This window comes from Kogia breviceps, chromosome 13 (assembly GCF_026419965.1).
Source record: "Kogia breviceps isolate mKogBre1 chromosome 13, mKogBre1 haplotype 1, whole genome shotgun sequence".
NCBI classification, from domain to species: Eukaryota; Metazoa; Chordata; class Mammalia; order Artiodactyla; family Physeteridae; genus Kogia; species Kogia breviceps.
The window spans coordinates 11985675-12005614 of record NC_081322.1 but is presented as its reverse complement, the minus strand read 5'-3'; the positions used below and the strand labels follow the sequence as shown (position 1 = coordinate 12005614).

Genomic DNA, 19940 nt, shown 5'->3' with positions numbered 1-19940 from the left:
ATTTATGGTTTGAAAGACTTAATACATTAAAAATGACAATACTACTGAAAATGATATACAGATTCAATGCAATCCCTATGAAAATCACAATGATGTTCTTTGCAGAAACAAGAAAATCCATCATGAAATTCATGTGGAATTTCAAGGAACCCTGAATAGCCAAAACAATCTTGAAAAAGAAGAACAAAGTTACAGGACTCACACTTACTTATTTCGAAATTTACTACAAAGCCACAGTGATCAAAACAGTATGGTGGGCTTCCCTGGTGGTGCAGTGGTTAATGCAGGGGACATGGGTTCGAGCACTGGTCCAGGAAGATCCCGCATGCTGCAGAGCAACTAAGCCTGTGCGCCACAACTACTGAAGCCCACGCACCTAGAGCCCATGCTCTGCAACAAGAGAAGCCACCGCAGCAAGAAGCCCTCGCACCACAATGATGAGCAGCCCCCGCTTGCTGCAACTAGAGAAAGCCCATGAGCAGCAACGAAGATCCAATGCAGCCAAATATTAAAAAAAAAAAAAAATATATATATATATATATATATATATGTATATATATAAAACAGTATGGTACTGGCCTAAAGACAGACATAAAGAATGAAATCAGACCCTTGTCCTTCACTATATATAAAAATTAAAACAGATCAAAGATCTAAATGTAAGAGCTAAAACTATTAAACTCTTAGGGAAAAAATCTTCATGGCATTGGATTGGGCAGTTATTTTTTGTATATGACACAAAAAACACAGGTAACAAAAGAAAAAATAAACTGGACATCATCAAAATTTTAAAAACTTTGTGTATCAAAGGACATTATCAACAGAATTGAGAAGACAAGCCAAGAATAGAATATTTACAAATCATGTATCTGATAAGGAGTAACATTCAGAATGATACTGAGCAAGGCCCTGTGGGTCTCCAGGGAACAAAGCCTTTCTGTGTCCCCCATTTCTCTGATTACAGGAAATAGGCTTCATTCAGCTTCCATGACCTTCCCCAACTTCCAACAGGCAGATTCAAGCAGTTGGTAATTAGGGAAGGGAGGGGATGGGAGACAAGGGAGAAACAAACAGTCAAGAGAAACAATAGTGCAGCCTTGGGGCAAGGTCCTGGTGCCCCAATCAATGGATACACACAAAGGTATCTGTCAGCTGTTCTGTAGATACTGAAACTCCCTCCAGGTGGGAGAAGTTAATGATTAATGATGGTATGCTGCCCACAAGCATGCAGACCCCAGGCCAGTTGGAACCTGAAGGCTGAAGATGCTGACTCCTGCTTATCTCACCACCAACCCATCAGAAGAATGCAAGCCCATCACTGCATTGATCCTTTTCACCTACCCCCAAGCAGGAGCCCTGACTATAAGACCTCTCCCTGTTCCCCAGGGAACACAGTGCTAGCCTGCTGTGTTCCCTCTTTGCCTGTCAAAAGATAAAGCTACTGTTTCTCTTTTCTCCAAAACTCTGTCTCTGAATTTCTAGTCAGCACCAGAGCACAGAGGGCCAATATTTCAGCAACAAGAATATTAAAAACAAACAAACAAAAAAACCCCCAATAAACATTTCTCCAAAGTAAAGATACAAAGCCAACAATCAAGTGAAAAGATGCTCAATGTCACTAATCATTAAGGAAATGAAAGTGAAAACCACAACGAGATATCACTTCCCAACAATAAGGTTGGCTATTATCAAAACAAAGGGAAATAAGTGTTGACAATGATATGGATAAACTGGAACGCTGTGCCTTACTGGTGGGCATGTAAAATGGTGCAGCCACTGTGGAAAACAATTTGTAGGTTCTTCAAAAAGTTATACCAGGACTGACACAAGACCTCGCAACTCCATTTCTAGGTATAGACTCAAAAGAACTGAAAGCAGGGACTCAAACAGATACTTGTATACCAGTTACCTTGGAAGCATTATTCACAATAGCCAGAAGTTGGAAATAACCCCAAATGTCCACCAACAGACGGATGAACAAAAAAGATGAATGGAAAAACAAAATTGATATTATTCAGCCTTAAAAAGGAATGGAATTTTGATACATCAAAAATATGGATGAACTTTGAAGACATTATGTGAAGTCAAATAAGCCAGACACAAAAGGACATATAATTCACTTATATGAGGTAACTAGAATAGGAAAATTCAGAGAGACGGAAAAGACAATAGAGGTCATTAGTGGATGTGAGCTGGGCAGGAGTGAAACAGGAGGGAACGGGGCAGGGCACAACCTTTCAAAGAATGACAAGAGCTATTGGATGTGTGACATAACCTGGTTAGAACCAACTAGGTTCAAGATGGCGGAAGATTCAAGTTCCAGTGGACAGTGAGCCTCATTATATGCTCAACGCTCAAGGTAATATATTAGCTAAATGACATATCCACAGGTGCCATGATGGTGCTGAGGCTGACCAAAAAAGGTCAACAAGTGGGCGGGGGCCCAATTCCTGGAAATCTCCACCCCTTCTCCAAGATAGTTGGAATAACCCTCCCACTCCTTTCCTTATGAAATTACCCAGCCCATAAAAACTAACCACGCCATACTTCAGGGCCTCTCACCTTCTGAGATGGCCCACACTCTGTCTGTGGAGTGTGTTTCTCCCAGGGCATGCTCACCTTTTAAGATGGACTGCATTCTGTCTACGGACTGTGTATCTCTCTAAATAAATGCACCTCTTACCTGTCACTTTGTCTCTCACTGAATTCTTTCTGCGACGAGACATCAAGAACCTGAGCTTCATTAGGTCCTGAGACCAGGTGTGTGATCTCAACTAAAAGACAGTGAGTTCAAGTCCCAGTCTGAGTCGTGTGGTTTCACGGGTATGGGGGGTGGAGGTGCAGAATGGAGAGTTACTGTTGCATGTTCTGTTTGGGAGGATGAAAGGTTCTGGAAATGGAGAGTGGTGACAGTTGCACAAGACTGTGCATGTAAGTAATGCCACACCAACAAATAGTTTAAATGGTAAATTGTATGTTAGGTATGTTTTACCACAATTTTTAAAAAAAGTCTGAAAAACTATGTGATATAATTATGGACATGAATTTATATCTCTTTATAAATATAAGAGGTATCAATATACAATAATAGGTGTACATATAGTAAAATCTCAAGTTTTATTTAAAACCTAATGGATCTGTAGGTTACCCAGGCCAATTAGTTGTACACACTCAAAGGATGCCCATCTGTCAGGGGCAAGTTTAATCAAGTGTCTAATGAAGGTTAGACTCTATGCTTAGAAATGTGCTCGGTATTATATACAAATGCTGTGTGAAGGACCCATTAACGTATTCTAATTAGATGCTTATTTTTATAAGTGTCTTCAACTCAAAACTAATTTTCTTCCTTGAGTTCCATGGCAGTATTCAAGAAGTTGAAAAATCCTATATATAGAACTATAACAATAGCAGCTGCAATTTTCTGAGCTGCTTACATCCAAAGGCACAGCATACATTATTTCATTTAATTCCCGTAACAAAAACAAGTACATAACTCCATTACATGAAGGAGAAAAATGAGGTGTAGCAAGGTGAAGTAACGAGAATGTATACGGCTGGTGAGGGGTAGAGCAAGGACTCAACCCTAAATGTATGTGACAGAAAAGCCATGCTCTGGACCCCTGTGCCTCTGACGTGAGACACATACGCTAGGCAGTCATGGAAGTGTGAAATCACATGATCAACTGCATCTCGGGGGGTGGGGGGTGGGGGGGAGCTACTCTTATGAAAAATAATTATAACATTTTCTTATAAAAAATGGCAGGTTGCGGTATAATTTAATACACTTTATAATAAAGCAAACATGGATTATATACAGCACCGAACACTTCTACCACCAAATTTTGAGACAGACATAACTTTAAAGAAATTCTGCACCAGGAGCTTCTCGGAGGTGTTCAGCGACCTCCAGCACGGCTGCGCAGTGCAGAGCAGGGGAGCGGCCCTGTCTGCCTGCTCCCACTAGGACCAGCGGGATGCTAATGTGTGAGACGCACAAAGACAGCGGCTTCCCACTTTCTGAGTTATAGCTGTGTAATAAACCGTTTTCATACTTCATGTGAGAAAAATTCATGTTAAAGCCTCAATTACGTAACAGTAAGTTTGCATCCTCAGATTTTTCCATCAGGCATGACTACTACTAACTAATCCTAAGTGTTTCCTATTATTCCTAACTTAAAACCAGATCATAGAAAGATAGGTAAGAATTCCAATCAGTATTTGAGAATATTGATTTATTTCTATAACAAAAGGGATAAATGGTAAACTGACGGTACTGGAAGTTTCAGTCCGTGAAATAAGGAGAAAAAAAATCGGAAATCTTATATTTGAAAGGAAGAAGTAAAACTGTCTTCTAGCACTGACATAATTATGCATATAAAAGTTCCTTGGGAATCTATAAGAAAGCTACTAGAACTAATAATTTAGCCAGGTTGCATGATACAAGGCCAATGTACAGAAATGAATTTCTACATACTAGCGATAATTGAGAACTGAAATTAAACAAAATAATGCATAATATTATAAATGTATACTTATAGATAAATTTATCAAAATACCTGCAAGACCTCTATACTGAGAACTACAAAACACTGCTGAGAGAAATTTACGATAAAATAAATAAATGGAAAGACATCACGTTCATGGATTAGAAGATTCAATAGTAAGATAACAATTCTCCCCAAATTTACCTACTGATTCAAAGTAATCCAAATAGAAATTCCACTGGGTGTTTTGTGGAGTTACGAGTCAATTCTAAATTTACATGGAAATGCAAAGGATCTAGCAGAGCCAATACAATATTGAAAAAGGAAAACAAAACTGAAGAACTGACACTGCTTGATTTCATGACTGATTATAAAGCTCTAGTAATCAAGTTTTAGCATAAGAACATATAGATCAACAGAACAGAAGAGAGTCCAGAAACAGACCCACACATATATACAATCAATTTGACAAAAGTACCAAGGAAATTCAATAAGCAAAGGATAGTCTTGTCAAAAAAAAAAAAAAAAAAAAAAGGTGCTGAAACAACTAGCTATCCATATGGAAAATAAAATAAACTCTGACCCCTAAGTCACATCATTTCACAAAATTAACTTAAAATGGACCACAAACCTAAAATATAAGAACTAAAACTATCATCTAGAAGAAACTCAGGAGAAAATGCTCTCTATAAAAACTTAAGAAACATCTCTTTGAATGAGAGTGTTGAGACAACATAAAAGCAAGGCATCAACTAGGGGACAACATTAAGAATACACAAATTTGACAAAGTACTTGATTCAGAATATACAAAGAAGTCTCATAACTCACTCATAAAACAAAAACCTAACTTTAAAAGTGGCCAGGGCTTCCCTGGTGGCGCAGTGGTTGAGAATCCGCCTGCCGATGCAGGGGACGCAGGTTCGTGCCCCGGTCCGGGAAGATCCCACATGCCGCCGAGCGGCTGGGCCCGTGAGCCATGGCCGCTGAGCCTGCGCGTCCGGAGCCTGTGCTCCGCAACGGGAGAGGCCACAACAGTGAGAGGCCCGCGTACCACAAAAAAAAAATAAAATAAAAATAAAAGTGGCCAAAGATTTAAACAGGCCTTTGAGAAAAGATAAACAAATGGCCAATAAGAATACAAAAAGATGCTTAATATCATTAGTCACCAGGGAAATGCAAATCAAAACCATGAGATAAGATTATACACCCATTAGAACAACTATCACAAACAGTTACAATATGAGTTGACAAGGATGTGATGCAACTGGAAATCTCATGCTGCTGTGGGAATGCAGAATGGTGCAACCACTTTGAAAAATACTTCACTTATTATAAGGTGAAATGTATATTAAACATTAGACCCAGCAATTCTACTCCTAGGCATTTACTCAAGAAACATGAATGAATGTGCAGATGTCTACACAAAGATTTGTACACAAATGTTCACATCAGCATTAATCATAACAGCCTCAAACTGGAATCAACTCGAATCCCCACTCACAGGTGAGTGGATAAACAAGTTGTGATACAGACACACTGGAATATTACTCAGCAAGAAGACAAAATGAACCACTGAAGAGAAATGCAGTAACATGGATGAAATCTCAAAAGCAGTGTGCTGAGCCAAAGAAGCCAGACAAAAGCCTATATATGCCATGACTCCACAGAACACATAAAAGTAAACCTCCATGACAGAAGGGCTTCAGTGGGTGGTTGGAGTCTGAGCTCAGTGGCACAGGGGAAGATATAAAGGAGCTTTCTGTAATGATGCAGATCTTCTGTACCTGCATTTGGCGAAATCAATCCGCACACTTAATAAAGTTGATTTGAAAGTCCCTCTAAACACAGGTACAGTGAAATGGCACAAAGCACTTTTAAAACAGGGCAGCTAATGTTAGCGACCAAGTTATAAATATTTATAAAGAAGCTATATAAACAGTTTAGAAGTTAAGGGGGAGCAGGGTTTTTTCATACCCTTGGTGCTATGAAGACAGTCACCTTGGGAAAAGGGACTGAGGTCAGTCTTAAGAAAGGTTTTAAAGTGATACACAGTAGATCTAACTGATTGTGGAATGTTTTTGAAGAAGTCTTTCAAAAGAGAAGCTTTTTAGGGTGAGCAGTCAGTGCATTTCCTCATTTCCTTTTGAATTATAAGAGAAAGACCACAGTCTGAAGAATTCAAGGCTAGCTAATGATGGTTCAAAAAATAAAGGGGGAAATTAATGGTTTTCCATCTTTAATAATACCTTTTTACATACTTTTAGGAACATGCCACCTCACAACGAAGCAAATTTTATTGAAAATTTCAGTCTGAATATTGATATCTGCCTATCTGAGAAAGGTCTAGTATGGGTCCCAGATCTCCTCCAGAAAAGTACAACCTTGTAAAACCAGGAGAATACCACACGACTTACCTGTATTTTAATTTAAATTCCCCAAACCCTCTGTTATAATACTTACATTACACATGAGTAAATGAAGCTCAGAGAGGTTACGTACCTTGCCCAAACTACCAAATATCAGAGCTGTGATTTAAAACCAGATTACTTTAACTGCAAAACCCATGCTCTTAAGTTCCACGCTGCAATGCCTCACAAGGAGAACTCAACCTCTCTGAGAGGTACTACAGAAACTTGGACGAGTGACAGCGTAATTTTGTAAAACTCCATTTACCTTCAGGGGACGCAGAGCACCACAGAATTTAGTCCACCAGCTATTTTCAATGAATTCTAAGTGCCTCTCTCTTTTCTTAAGTGTTCGTAACCTTTCTTCAAATTGTTTTAAGGCGCGTTTATCCCTTGCTGGCAAAGGCCGACCATCTTTGCTCTGCAAATAACAGAACCAAAATAAAAGTTTTTTTACCATTAAGGTCTTTATAAAGTACCCACCAGATTTAGCAGATCAGGTAACAAAATCTTTTTTAGGTTTGATTTGACTCCTTTGGCAAATTTACAAATTGGAAAAAAAAAAAAAAAAAAAAAAAAAAAGGAACCCAACAACTTCTATGTGACAATACACATCTCTGAACCAAGATCAGTGTCGAAATGTGATGTGAATGTGTGTACATTTAATGCTGAACTTCCTCTTGCTCCCTATTTTCCAAATACCGTATATGGTAAAGTTATGTGGAGACAGATAAATATTTTTAAAAACACCCTTTTTATGAGGCACTTTATGTTCTTTGCTCAATTATTCTCCTTCATCTCCAAATTCCTCACCCTATCCCTTATCTTAACATATTCGGTCCTACGCTCTCGTTTTGGTCAAGTGATTGTGTTACAATGTATCTGACAGTCCCTGATTCAAACACAGCAGAGTGATGCAGTTACTAGTATGTGGTGTGCACAGGGTTTTATAACAATTGCTAAGAACCAGCACTTTCTTATTCTCCGTTTACATTTGCAAATGAGTCCTGTTTTCTTTGGCTGACCTATCTGACAGATAATTCTCATCTATTTTCATCTGATACTTACTGTAACCAAGAGCAGTACCTTTCTGTGGTGTCTGAGTGACACTTTCCCACTTGAACTCCCCCCTGCCCATAAGTGTCTTCAGCTCGGTACAATAATAAACCACAATAACAAGACAACTGCTAAATGCTAAAAAGGTGAAATATAAATTTGTTTGCTTTTATTGGAAGGACCAAGAAAATATTTACATGGGACAATGTTTTTCTTTTCTTTTTTTTTTTTAAGTTTTCGGCCACGCCATGCGGCTTGTGGGATCTTAGTTTCCCAACCAGGGATTGAACCCCCAGGCCCTCAGCAGTGAAAGCGTTGCGTCCTAACTACTCGACTGCCAGGGAATTCCCGGGACATTTTTAAACTGTAAAAGCGTTAGATAATTAAGAGTGTTAAAATCCCTATCAGGGTTGAAATAGGATGCTGGGGGACACACCAGCACAGCCACAATGTGAAATAACGGAGACATGCAAACAGCCTGGATACCCTTTCATAAGGGGATGTACAGGGGGGTCACGACGATCTCTTTACACAACGGCAACTGCCATGCTCTTCCTCATCGTGTTGCTTCCCTAACTTTACATGCATAACAATCAACAGGACAGTCGTTCAACACAGGTTTCTAGACCCTAACCCAAGAGAACAGGACTTACTTAGGTCTCCGGTGGGGCCCGGAATTTGCATTTCTGCCAAATTCCCAGGAGATGCTGACGCTACTGGCCCAGAGACCATACTTTGCATACATGGGACTATTATTATCATTTAACTATCTTCACTGCTTTAGGTACACTGGTTATTATCAAATTGTATCCCCTAAAGAGGAACCTTACAGGAGGGTATTTTCTGAAGACCAGAGGAATAAGACACCTCCCTCCAGAAGACAGATCCAGGCCACGACACTTCAAGCGTGTGGTACTTTTATATCTTAACTGCACAATTTTCCTCAAAACTGCCATTCTAATATCAAAAGGATACCAACAAGGTAGATTTATTTCACTGCTGGTGTTCCCTACTTCAGGAAAAAAATTTTTTAGTAAGCTGATTTAAGGGTCCACTGAAAACACGCTCAAATTCTCTGCCCATTTGCAGAAGCATCAGTGGGATGAATGGAGGCCCACTCTGCTGCACCAACCGTCTAAACCGACGTACGAACAACTGTGGTCAGACAGACACCAGGAGAGACACCCAGCAGTCAACCAATTATTTCACTTGGGAAAAATAAAATGAAGTTACATAGCATATAAACAATATCCTTTGTTGGAAAAACAGTAAAACGTGAAAGCTGCCCTTCCCATGGTCCCCAAGGACCACCCCCTCTTCTGCGGTCATCGCTGCCACAGAGACTATGTACATCTATGTGTCCCTCTGTGTAAACACACTTATGGTTTTTGTTTTACGTTATAGCTAACATTTCCTGTGCCTTATTCTCCTTAAATCTTCCGAATAAAACGTTGAGGTTGATAACAGCATTTTGTTCATTTATTAGATGAGGAAAATAAGGCACAGATATTACCTGCATAATCAGGAGAGCCAGAATATAAACTGAGAAAGTCTAACTTAATTTCATAAGATACGTTCTCTAAGCTATATAAATCTACCTCATTCCTTTTCATCATTGCACAGCACATTATACCATGAGATTTTAATTTAACAAAGATCTTATTTTTGAATATTTAAATTATTTTCTTTTTTGAGGGGGCAGGGACATGAATATCCTTATTCACCTGGGTACAAGCACACACATACAATCCAGTAAGATAGGTTCCTAGGCATCTGTTGGATTAAAATTTAATTATTAAAAGGTACGTTGTTTGTGCATTTGTATGTACAGGCGCATGTGACATTCAGTTTTCTTTAAAAAGCTGTATATTTTATATTCCCTCAAACAGTATTCCTATCCCCAAATTCTTATCAACCCCTGACGAAGGTAAAAATTTTAAAGACTTCTAAAGGATAAAAAAATACTGAGTTGCTCTAATTACCAGCCAACATGGTTCAGCAGTAAAAGTCCCCCCATGTTCTGGAAAACTCCTCAGGTCCCACACAAACTGGGATCTTAGTCGACCTCCTCATTACTAGTGAGCTGAAGCATCATTTCATATTTTCACTGAAGAGTTTAATTTCTCCTTCAGTAAACTGTCTATTTAGGTCTTTTGTTCATTATTTCTATGTATTTCTTGTCTTTTTTTCTTCTTGACTTAAAGATGCCCAGCATATATCAGCTATATTGCAGATTATTTCCTCTCAAATTATTGTTGGTTCTTTAAATTCCTTTTTGGTGCCACTTTTTTTGGTACATAAATTTAAAAACATAAAAATTTAAAGCTCACCAGTTGCTCAATTTGCACTCGAGCTCTGAGTCTTATTTTAGAAAGGTTTTCTACATACCAAAATAAAATTTTACTTTCACTTTCTCCTAATGTTTTGTAAATGTTATACTGGATTTAAATGCTGAATTTGTTTAGTATATGGTAGGACGTTTATAAAGATTTCATTTTGGCGGCTTCCCTGGTGGCGCAGTGGTTGAGAGTCCGCCTGCCAATGCAGGGGACACGGGTTCGTGCCCTGGTCTGGGAAGATCCCACATGCCGCGGAGCGGCTGGGCCCGTGAGCCATGGCCGCTGGGCCTGCGTGTCCGGAACCTGTGCTCTGCAACGGGAGAGGCCAAAAAAGATTTTTTATCTTTTATAGACTGTATTGAATTTCCACCTAAACGTATGAAAACTGTCGTCTCTACAATATTGAACCTTCCCAAGTAGGAATGGATGAAGTTCTCCATTTATTTCAGTCTTCTATTACGTATTTCAATAAAGTTTGTAATTTCCACCAGGAAGATTCTGACATTTCTTATTATTTTATAGTTCACAGTTATCAGAAATGAGGTCATTTTCTATTACATCCTCTAACTGGTGAATGATCCTGTACATTTGTATCTGGACACCTTGATGAACTCTTGTTAGGTCTATTAATTTGCCAGTTGGCTCTTTTAGATTTTCTTGGTAGAGGCTATCTGCAAATAACAGAAGTTACTTCCCCTTTTCTCTCCTCTCCCTTCCACAGTTACCCCTATGTTCTTTTCTATCTGACTAGGAATAGGATATGAACATCCCTGTCGTATATGTGCCTTCAGTGAGACTGTTTCTTTCATTAGGTATGATGTGCATGGTAGGCTTCCTTTGCTAAACAGCTTATCTTCCAATTTGGTAAGAATTTTCTCTAAACATCGTTAACTACAAATTGACTCTTACCAAATACTCTTTGGCATCTATTAAGACGTTTATGTTTCTCATTTATTCTCAATATATTAAACTACTTTATTTTCTAACATATCATCCTCGCATTCCTGGGATAAACCTAATTTTATAATTATGAAATATTCTCTTATTACAGCACAGTTTTTGAATTGCTAACATTTTTATTTATATTAAATAATTTGCCTGTACTTTCATAAGAGAGCCCAGTCAACAGTTTTCTTTTTGGTGTGCTATTACCATCTGGTTTCTGCCTCAGGATTATGATAGTTTAATAGAATAATTCAGAAAAATTTCCATTTTTTCCTATGTTCTTAAATAAGATTTATCTGTTACTTGAAGGTGACAGAGGAAGAAAAACTTTATTGTGTTTTTGGAAGTACATTTAATTGGCAAGTGGTTACACATAATCTTATCTTCTTCAACTAGCACATAAAACTGTAACATAAGTGATACAGTGAAATCTGATATTACACATGGAATCAGCATACCTGGGAACTAGCAAGGTCTTCATCATATGTAAGCAGAAATTTTGTGTTTTAGTTGTTAGAACACTGATAAAAATTCTCATACTGTCAGTGTCCTACATTTCACAGAAGACAATTTTTAAAAAATATGGTTCTTTAAGGATACATTGAACAAAAACTCAAACAATGTCAAAATATGGGCTCACCAATGTCTAAGTGTCACAACACAGAGCAGCTCAAAGACAAAGTACTGGGGCTTCCCTGGTGGCGCAGTGGTTGAGAGTCCGCCTGCCAATGCAGGTGACACGGGTTCGTGCCCCGGTCTGGGAAGATCCCACGTGCCGCGGAGCGGCTGGGCCCGTGAGCCATGGCCGCTGAGCCTGCGCGTCCGCAGCCTGTGCTCCGCAACGGGAGAGGCCACAACAGTGAGAGGCCCGCGAACCGTCAAAAAAAAAAAAAAAAAAAGACAAAGTACTGTTATGCTCCCCGATTACAATAAAATATCAACTCACCTTTGATTTAATCGTTTGGATGTGCTGCTCCACTTCTTCAATGTCTTCCGTGTTTTCTAGACGTTCATAAGCAGCACTTCTGGTGCCTTTTATCAAATTTAAAGGTAATGCTGACATGCCATAGGCCTGAAAGAAACAAAAGTAAAACACGTTTTAATAATATTAGTTTATTTTTTTATTTTTTGGCTGCGCCATGAGGCTTGCGGGATCTTAGTTCCCCAACCAGGGATCAAACCTGGTCCCCTGGCAGTGAGAGCGCCAACTCCTATCCACTGAACCACCACGGAATTCCCTAGTAATACTATTTTAAACATATCATACAGAACTTTCAGGTAAAAAATGTCCTTTTAAGTAATAACAAAATGAGTAAGCAGTTGTGAAGGGGACAGTCACTGAAGAACAGGGTATATGGGAGTGAATCATGATTATATTGCCTCATAATTCTGTTTATTTCATATTTAGTTACATAGAGTTACGTCTGTAATACTATTCCTAGAAGAGATAATATCTACTTTTCAAAGGACAAGTGATAAAATTAATGTAAATATAATACTTTATCAAAGTAATAAGCCACAATTTCAGGCTAATCAGGGGTTAAGATAGTATGAATCACTAGAAATAATTATAAAATTATTTTCTATGGAAAAAACCAATTTTACCCAAGTGTATATAGCAAACCCTTAGTGAAATGTAAGTATTTTAATATACATGGTATTTGATTAGCATACCAATGATCTGTATGTAGTTTATTTGTAAGTTCTAAATATTTATAGTCTTTTCACTAAGTATTTTAAATATAATTCTTACAGGAAATTTTAAAATATTAATCGGCATTAAAAAGAAACATATTATATTACCCAATTCTATATTAGCCAGTCCCAAATGTGAAATTTTATTGTAACTATTAAAAACACTTAATGGCAACTGCCATGTGACCATCATTCAAAATCGTTACTGCCCTTAAATCCTTAGAAGCAAAACTGACAACTATGACGTCTTGGTTGCAGCAATGGGCTCTAAGGTAGATACAACATCACGTATTTAAATCTTTCCATTTTCTTCCTGAGAACACGGCCAAACCGCTTCAGCCAGCCTCCCTGAAGTTAGGTAGGGCCACGAGATTGAGTTCAAGCAATGCACGTGGGCAGGGGTGATGAACGCTACCTCTTAGGCTCAGCCCCCAACTCCAAAATATCCTGAGTGATCCTACATATTTTCTCTGACGCTCTCTGCCACCTGGCTGTCAACTCCCAGGATGACCTCAAATATGTTTAGTGTCGATTTTAATCACTTCAATATTCTCACTGAGTCTCCTTTAGACATTGATTAAATATTGATTAAACCACAATTCATATAGGGAAGCATAAATTCGGACACATCAGGGTTGTTTTTTAATTAAGGGAGAATAGGAACAAAGAACATGATGGAAATCCCAGAAATCAGCCAGTTCTATCAGGTAGTATATCAACTCTATATAGCATGTTGTATTTAGATAATTAAGTAGCTGAAATTATTACCCCATATGCAAATCCTTGCATTTTCTAAAGGAGAGATACTTAACATCTTGCATTTTAAATATTGTTAAACATAAGTGAACGTTCCCATGATTTCCCCATCATCTGAAAACAAAAACAACAAGGAGAGGTTGGGGAAAGGTTCTATTTGTATTAGAAGAAAATATAATTTGGACAGAGTAGAATAATTTTCTTTTAACTAACTAAATTCTTATCTAACTTATACTGCTAATGACCCTGGTAAAATATAAAAAGGAAAAACATAATCAGGTTTATTTTTTGAACAGTACATTTTATATCCTCAAAATACTGACAATGTAAAGAAAAAAGTGTATGGAAGCAAAGGTGTCCCAGAGATGGTTACCCTTCCCTCGCAGAGTGTCCTATCCCTATTATCACTCTGACCTATCTGTTGTTCTAGTAGTTCCACACCTTTGAAACGGTAATAAAAAAAAAAGTAACATAGCACTTTAAGACTCTGATGAGTATATACGGTACGACATGATGATTATTCACGGATTCTCCACCCTCACATATCATTTTACCACAAGTCCACGCTGCTTTTTACAACCAACTGCCGAGGCAACATTATTTTGCTAAACCCAGTTTACGCCCAAGTATATTTTCCTGTCTTTCCAACCACCTCCGAACTAGGCGTATTTTACCCCAAATCTTGCTATTCTGCTTGATGGATCTGGGTCTCGAAATATACTAACCTCAGGACTCAATACTATCGGGCTGGCCATAAAGTTCGCTCGGGTGTTTCCATGCGATGTGACGGAAACACCCGAAAGAACTTTTTGGCCAGCCCAATTATTTCCCAAGGAATCTGTACTCCAGTCAGTACTAAAAACGTGGCCACTGCTTGGAGTTTACCGTCAAAGACAAGGTCGTCTAAATTCTCCTCACTGGTCTCACTTTCTACAAATCCATCCTTCACACGGTTTCCAACGTGATGTTGCTCTAACCCTCAGGTCGGATTATGTCCTTCCTCTGATTAGCACCCACTGAGATTCCCCAGGACCAAGTGCTCTGGCGGGAGCCCCCAGGATTCTGCGTCGGGGCCATCAGGACCACACAGGAGACAAGAAGGCAGGGAGCCGGGGAGGGTCGGTCTGCTGCTGCTGCTGCTTTAGCCAGAGCCACACTACTCAGTTCACCTCTTTCTGTATGTATCAGAATTTCATGAATGACTGTTTGAAAATGTCACTCTACATTTTTTTTTTTTTTTTTTTTTCCCAATGAGAGGTACAATTACTAGTCTTGTGAATAGACGCCAGTATCTAACCCTGGCCTACGAAGCCCTTCGTGACCTGATCCCTACCACCCAACCTCATGCCTCGAAATGGTTCACACTGTTCCTCAGTCACTGCAGTTTCCGCATCCAGCCCTGTGTACGTGCAGTGCCTCATCTGGAACACCCACCTCTCACCCTACCTCATTAGCCCAGTCCAGTGCCCTTCAGGTCTCAGCTTAATTACACCGCATCTGAGAAACCTTCCTTGCTTCGTAAATGTGCCTTGTTTATAACTCAATTACGGTACAGAACACTGGACATTAACATTATATGTCTGCATGCCTGTTTTATCACTAGATCTGCCAAAAATCAGCTAATTAGAATCATGTGGAAAGTTCCTAACAATATAGATTTCTCAGCCAGACTAGTAATAACTGCAGTAGACTGTCTGGTATGTAAGGACTAGGTCTCAATTCTTCTTTTACCTACCCTTATTCCAAGAACAAACATGTGTTCGATTAATAAAATAACTTCTCTAAGAAAATAATATTCAAACAAAAAAATTTTTTTCAGTGCCCTTTATTCACATGAACTTATTTCCTTACATGGAATTTACACATTTATTCGAACAGTTAAACTGCATTCCTATAGCTTAAATAAATAGCTTAAAGTAAAAATTTTAGAAAATAAAATTATGTCCTTGGTAACACCTTGTGGTAACATGGGACCAGAATACAACATCTTTTTGTGAATTATTAATTGTCTGAAGAGAACAAGTAAAAGAAGGTAATCATTGTTTTGGTTACCTAGCTTTTAGCTTATTTTTGGATTACATGCTTAAATTTCAATGATTATCAGGAAATTTAAGTATAATATTTAGATTAAGATAAACTTGACATAACACAGTATACAAAATATTTAATCACTACAACTTTAAGATCTTTAAACAACAATATTTTGAATTTAACCTCAGATTTCTTTGAAAAAAATGTATGAAGGCTATCATTTTTCAGAAACACAAAACTTTTATTGCTGACTACTGCCCTCTAGTGAATTACCAGAAAATCAACAAGGCTAAAGAGATCATATCATTTTAAATGCTTCCACGTCAGCCACAATTGCTTCCAATTTTATTTGTTTCAACTTCCAAGAATAAATCACTACCTGTATTTTAAAAGCCAAATGTTTTGAAAGAATATATACAAACTACAAACATTTCTAATACCTTCTTGCCCCTATAAGAACAGCACTTTTCCCCGTACCTCTCTCTTCTGTGAAGGATGAGTTTCCAACCTATTAACCTTGGATTAGAAAGGTCAGCGCCAAGCACTGCCTGTAAACTGAATACATGTCCTGCATATACTTATAACACCTATTATTCAAGGACAAGGATGCTGTCACGACTAATGAAACAACTCACTTAACATGTATTCAGTGAAGATTTCCCTCTTAAATATTCATTGATTCTAAAATATACATATATTTTTTCACACTTAACATCCGTGAAATTTGGATGCATCTTACAAACACTGGCAGAAGTCATGACGTAGCTGTCATTACCTGCACATTCACAAATTTGGTCACAGCTGGTTACATTATAGTTACTTCTCCAGTGGAGTTACCTGCATTCTTGGTACAACTCTTGAGTTTAACTGCCACTTACCATGTCTTATAAGATAGTACTACCATTTGACATTGAAGCAAAAAGTTAATGTGTAAGGAAAGACAGAACAAAGGAGCAGGCAGTGAAGCAAAACGTAAGTGGAACAATGAGCCTGAGTCTATAGTTTCCTGCAAAGCAAGCGTCGAAGGCTTTATAAGCTTAAGAAAGGAAGATGCCCAAAGCAGAAGACATTTTGTACTTCGCTACTTAGGTAGCAAAAGAAGAAACAACAACAACACAACAACAAAAACAGCTTAAATTTACACAACAGGTGTGTCAGCAGCTTCAAAGAAAATCCCAGAGACAAGAATGGAGCACCCAAGAAAAGCCGTTAGCATCAATTCTCTTGATAGCATAAAACCACCCTGTAGAGTGAAACATGGACACGAACAGCCAATTCAAAAAAGTGATCCAGAAGACTCACATTCCAAATGTGAAGTTTTAAGAATACCTTTACAACTTATTTCACTTATATTTTCCTTATCTCGCATGCAGAAGATTGATATGACTTTTTTTTTCTTTTTTTACGTAGGTAAGGCTAAAACACTTCTCTCATTAATATAAAACAAAAACGATAAATGATTAGAGAGCATGGGCAGGGCCTTTTCCTTACAGTGGTGCATAAGGTGCATCTTTACAAATCAGGTCACAGACTCAACGAAGCATACGATCACACAGAAGGCTGAGAAATTTAATTTTTAAAGTGGAGCTCTGTCTTCAAAGATTATTGAGAACCACTGCTCTATTTATTTCTATTTTCAAATCCTTAATTTAGCACTCTAGTTTTCTTTAATACATCAGTCTACATTTACAGTAAATATTAGCATAAATATATATATAATTCATAAACTCCTCGAAGACATGTTCAATTTTTTTACTGATAAGTGTACATAATAAAAAATTCAGCAGTCGCTGTCTTTATAGGCACTTCAGTGCTCCATATGATACATTTTTTATGAAAATAGCACACTATTCAACATTTCCCCACTTGGTGGCACCAAAAAATTAAAATGTCTGCATAAATATTTGTGTCTAGAGGTTTTTTTGTTTGTTTGTTTTTAATTTAAAAAGTAGCAGGTTCCCTTTCAATTTAAGCTGAAAACAACAGGCAAGATAACATGTCATTTGACATTCTTCTCTTAACACTGAGCGCCCAATTATTTGGCTATTCCTTGAGATGTGGTACAGTGGATATAATCTTGGTAAAATTTAAATAATCAACTAGTTTCTAAACTAAACAACAACGCATACCTAAGAAATTCACATTCAACTGACACATACATTACAAAAACTTCTGTAGTCTCAATACTGATAGCTACAGATTCAATAACAGACATAATCTTACCTTTAATAATTAATTCCTTATACTCAGGGTCAAAGTACTCTAAGCATTAACTTCCCACTTTCAGTACATATTAAAATTAAACCTCTTCTATTCCCCATACGTTATCTATCATACCCTCATTCATGTTCTGCGCCAATTCTTGAGTTTTCCCTAACTACTTAGGAGAAAATTTTGCTTTCACAAGCAAATATGATAATTAGTACCATTAGCCACCTACCAATAATAAAACCACTTATCAATAAACAGCTGATATTCAACTAGTTTTTAATAAAGTCTGAATAAGTATTATTGGCCCATTTTTCGGATGGGGAAGCTAGGACTCAGAAATTACATTTTACATAAAGACTCACACTCACGGCTAGTCTTTCAGCTATGCATACCACGCTCCCCCCTCAACCAGGGTCTTCTCTATCCCACCCAGGTAGTAAAACTGGCGAGACTGTGGCTTGGTAGCAAAACATTCTTCCACCCGGTTCTGAGCACATTTTGTAGCGCTATTTAAATGATGTTTATCTGTCTATCCACACACCCAAGAGTAACACCATCCGACTGTGAATGTCTCTCTGACTTACTTATCTCTTCATAATCCACCTTCTCACTGACCACGACACAACTGCTGTTAACACCTGGTTTACTTTCACTGCGAGAGGAAAGCGGTGGAATCTGTAGCTTGAACCACATGAAACTGAATATTCCACAGTTTGAGCTCCTAGTGATTACTGACTGAGGGGCCAACAGATTCCAAGACTTCATGAATTGTTTAATTAAATCCTCACAACCTTATTAAATATTACTCCCACTTTAGATGGGAAAGTAGTTCAAGAGACCCATGGACTTAAAAGGGACCCACATTTAAGCCTCTCCCCCAAGGATCATAACGGTACTGCTCATGCTACTTAAAGAAAACACACACGGTAACTCCTAGGTAGGTAACCCCTAGGCAGTCTCACCTGGTGCCTATGACACTGGACCCTCCCCCTTGGGCTCAGGCCTTTGGTGGCCCCTCCTACCTACTCAGCATCGTGTCTCTCTGGTTCCCGCCATCAGGTCCTCTGATTGTTTTATCAGTGGACTTCAGCCCAGCCCTCTGCATTCTAGAAAAAGTAAAGCTCTTCTAAGACTATCTTAACTAAGTCAGTATGATTATTATATTTGGTTTCATTGCATAAATGATAATTTTCAGTTTCCATTTGAATATAAACTACATTAGTTTGAAATATTTATCTTTACAGTCTCGTTCCTACAGGGACGCTCTCTTTCAACGAGTTTTAATAATTTCACACATTTTTCCCACGCCCACTCATCGGCCCCAGGGCTTACTGAATTCAGACCCACCAGAGTAATACTGTTAAAATGATAGTCAGATCCTATTACTTTCCATTTAGAACCTTCCAGGAGCTTCTAGTCTCAGTCAGAATGAAATCCAAAATCCTAACCAGGGTCCATGAGGCGCTATACAACGTGCCCTCTGGCTACTTCGCACCCGCGCCCGCCACCCTCCCCAGTTACCTGAGCTCCCGCACGCCAGCGCTGCCTCCTGCTGCCTGTCCGAGCACAGCACAGGGCGCTCACCCCAGGACGTCTGCGCTCACCTCCCCTCGTGGCCGGCTGTCCTTCCCCCTCACTCAGGTCTCTGCCCAAAGGTCAGAGAAGCTACTCCCGACCTGTCACTACTGTCTGTCCCCCACACTGCGCTGTGTGAGCATCTTCACAGCATCCACCACTCGGCCGTCAGAAGACAATCCTCCGTGGGTCTCTCATTTCTGCACATCTGGCAAGCCAGGCACGAACTGCCCTTTTTTTTTTCTGTACCGCCTTTTCAAGAACGTTTGTGCAGCAAATAGCCTGGGAAGACAAAGACAGTGTTCCTCTGGAGCGAGAGCGGGCACGTTTCCGGTCCGTTAATGAAGAGCCAGCTTCCCTGCACTCCAAGGTCCTCAGCTTTGTGTCAGTCTCGATGGGTGGTCTTCACGTCGCCCCCTGGGAGTCGGGACTCAGAAAACGG

General features: G+C 38.8%; 1 protein-coding gene across 2 annotated transcripts in view; it reads right to left on the bottom strand.

The window, feature by feature from the left end:
- LMBRD1 (LMBR1 domain containing 1) overlaps positions 1–19940 on the bottom strand; it is a 116310-nt gene that overhangs the window by 41461 nt on the left and 54909 nt on the right. For both annotated transcript variants that reach the window (XM_059083830.2, XM_067011390.1), the window contains 2 exons: positions 12177–12302; positions 7159–7311 (listed from right to left, as the gene is read on the bottom strand). In XM_059083830.2, the coding sequence (XP_058939813.1) occupies positions 7159–7311; positions 12177–12302 (279 nt within the window). The remainder of the gene's footprint in view (positions 1–7158; positions 7312–12176; positions 12303–19940) is intronic.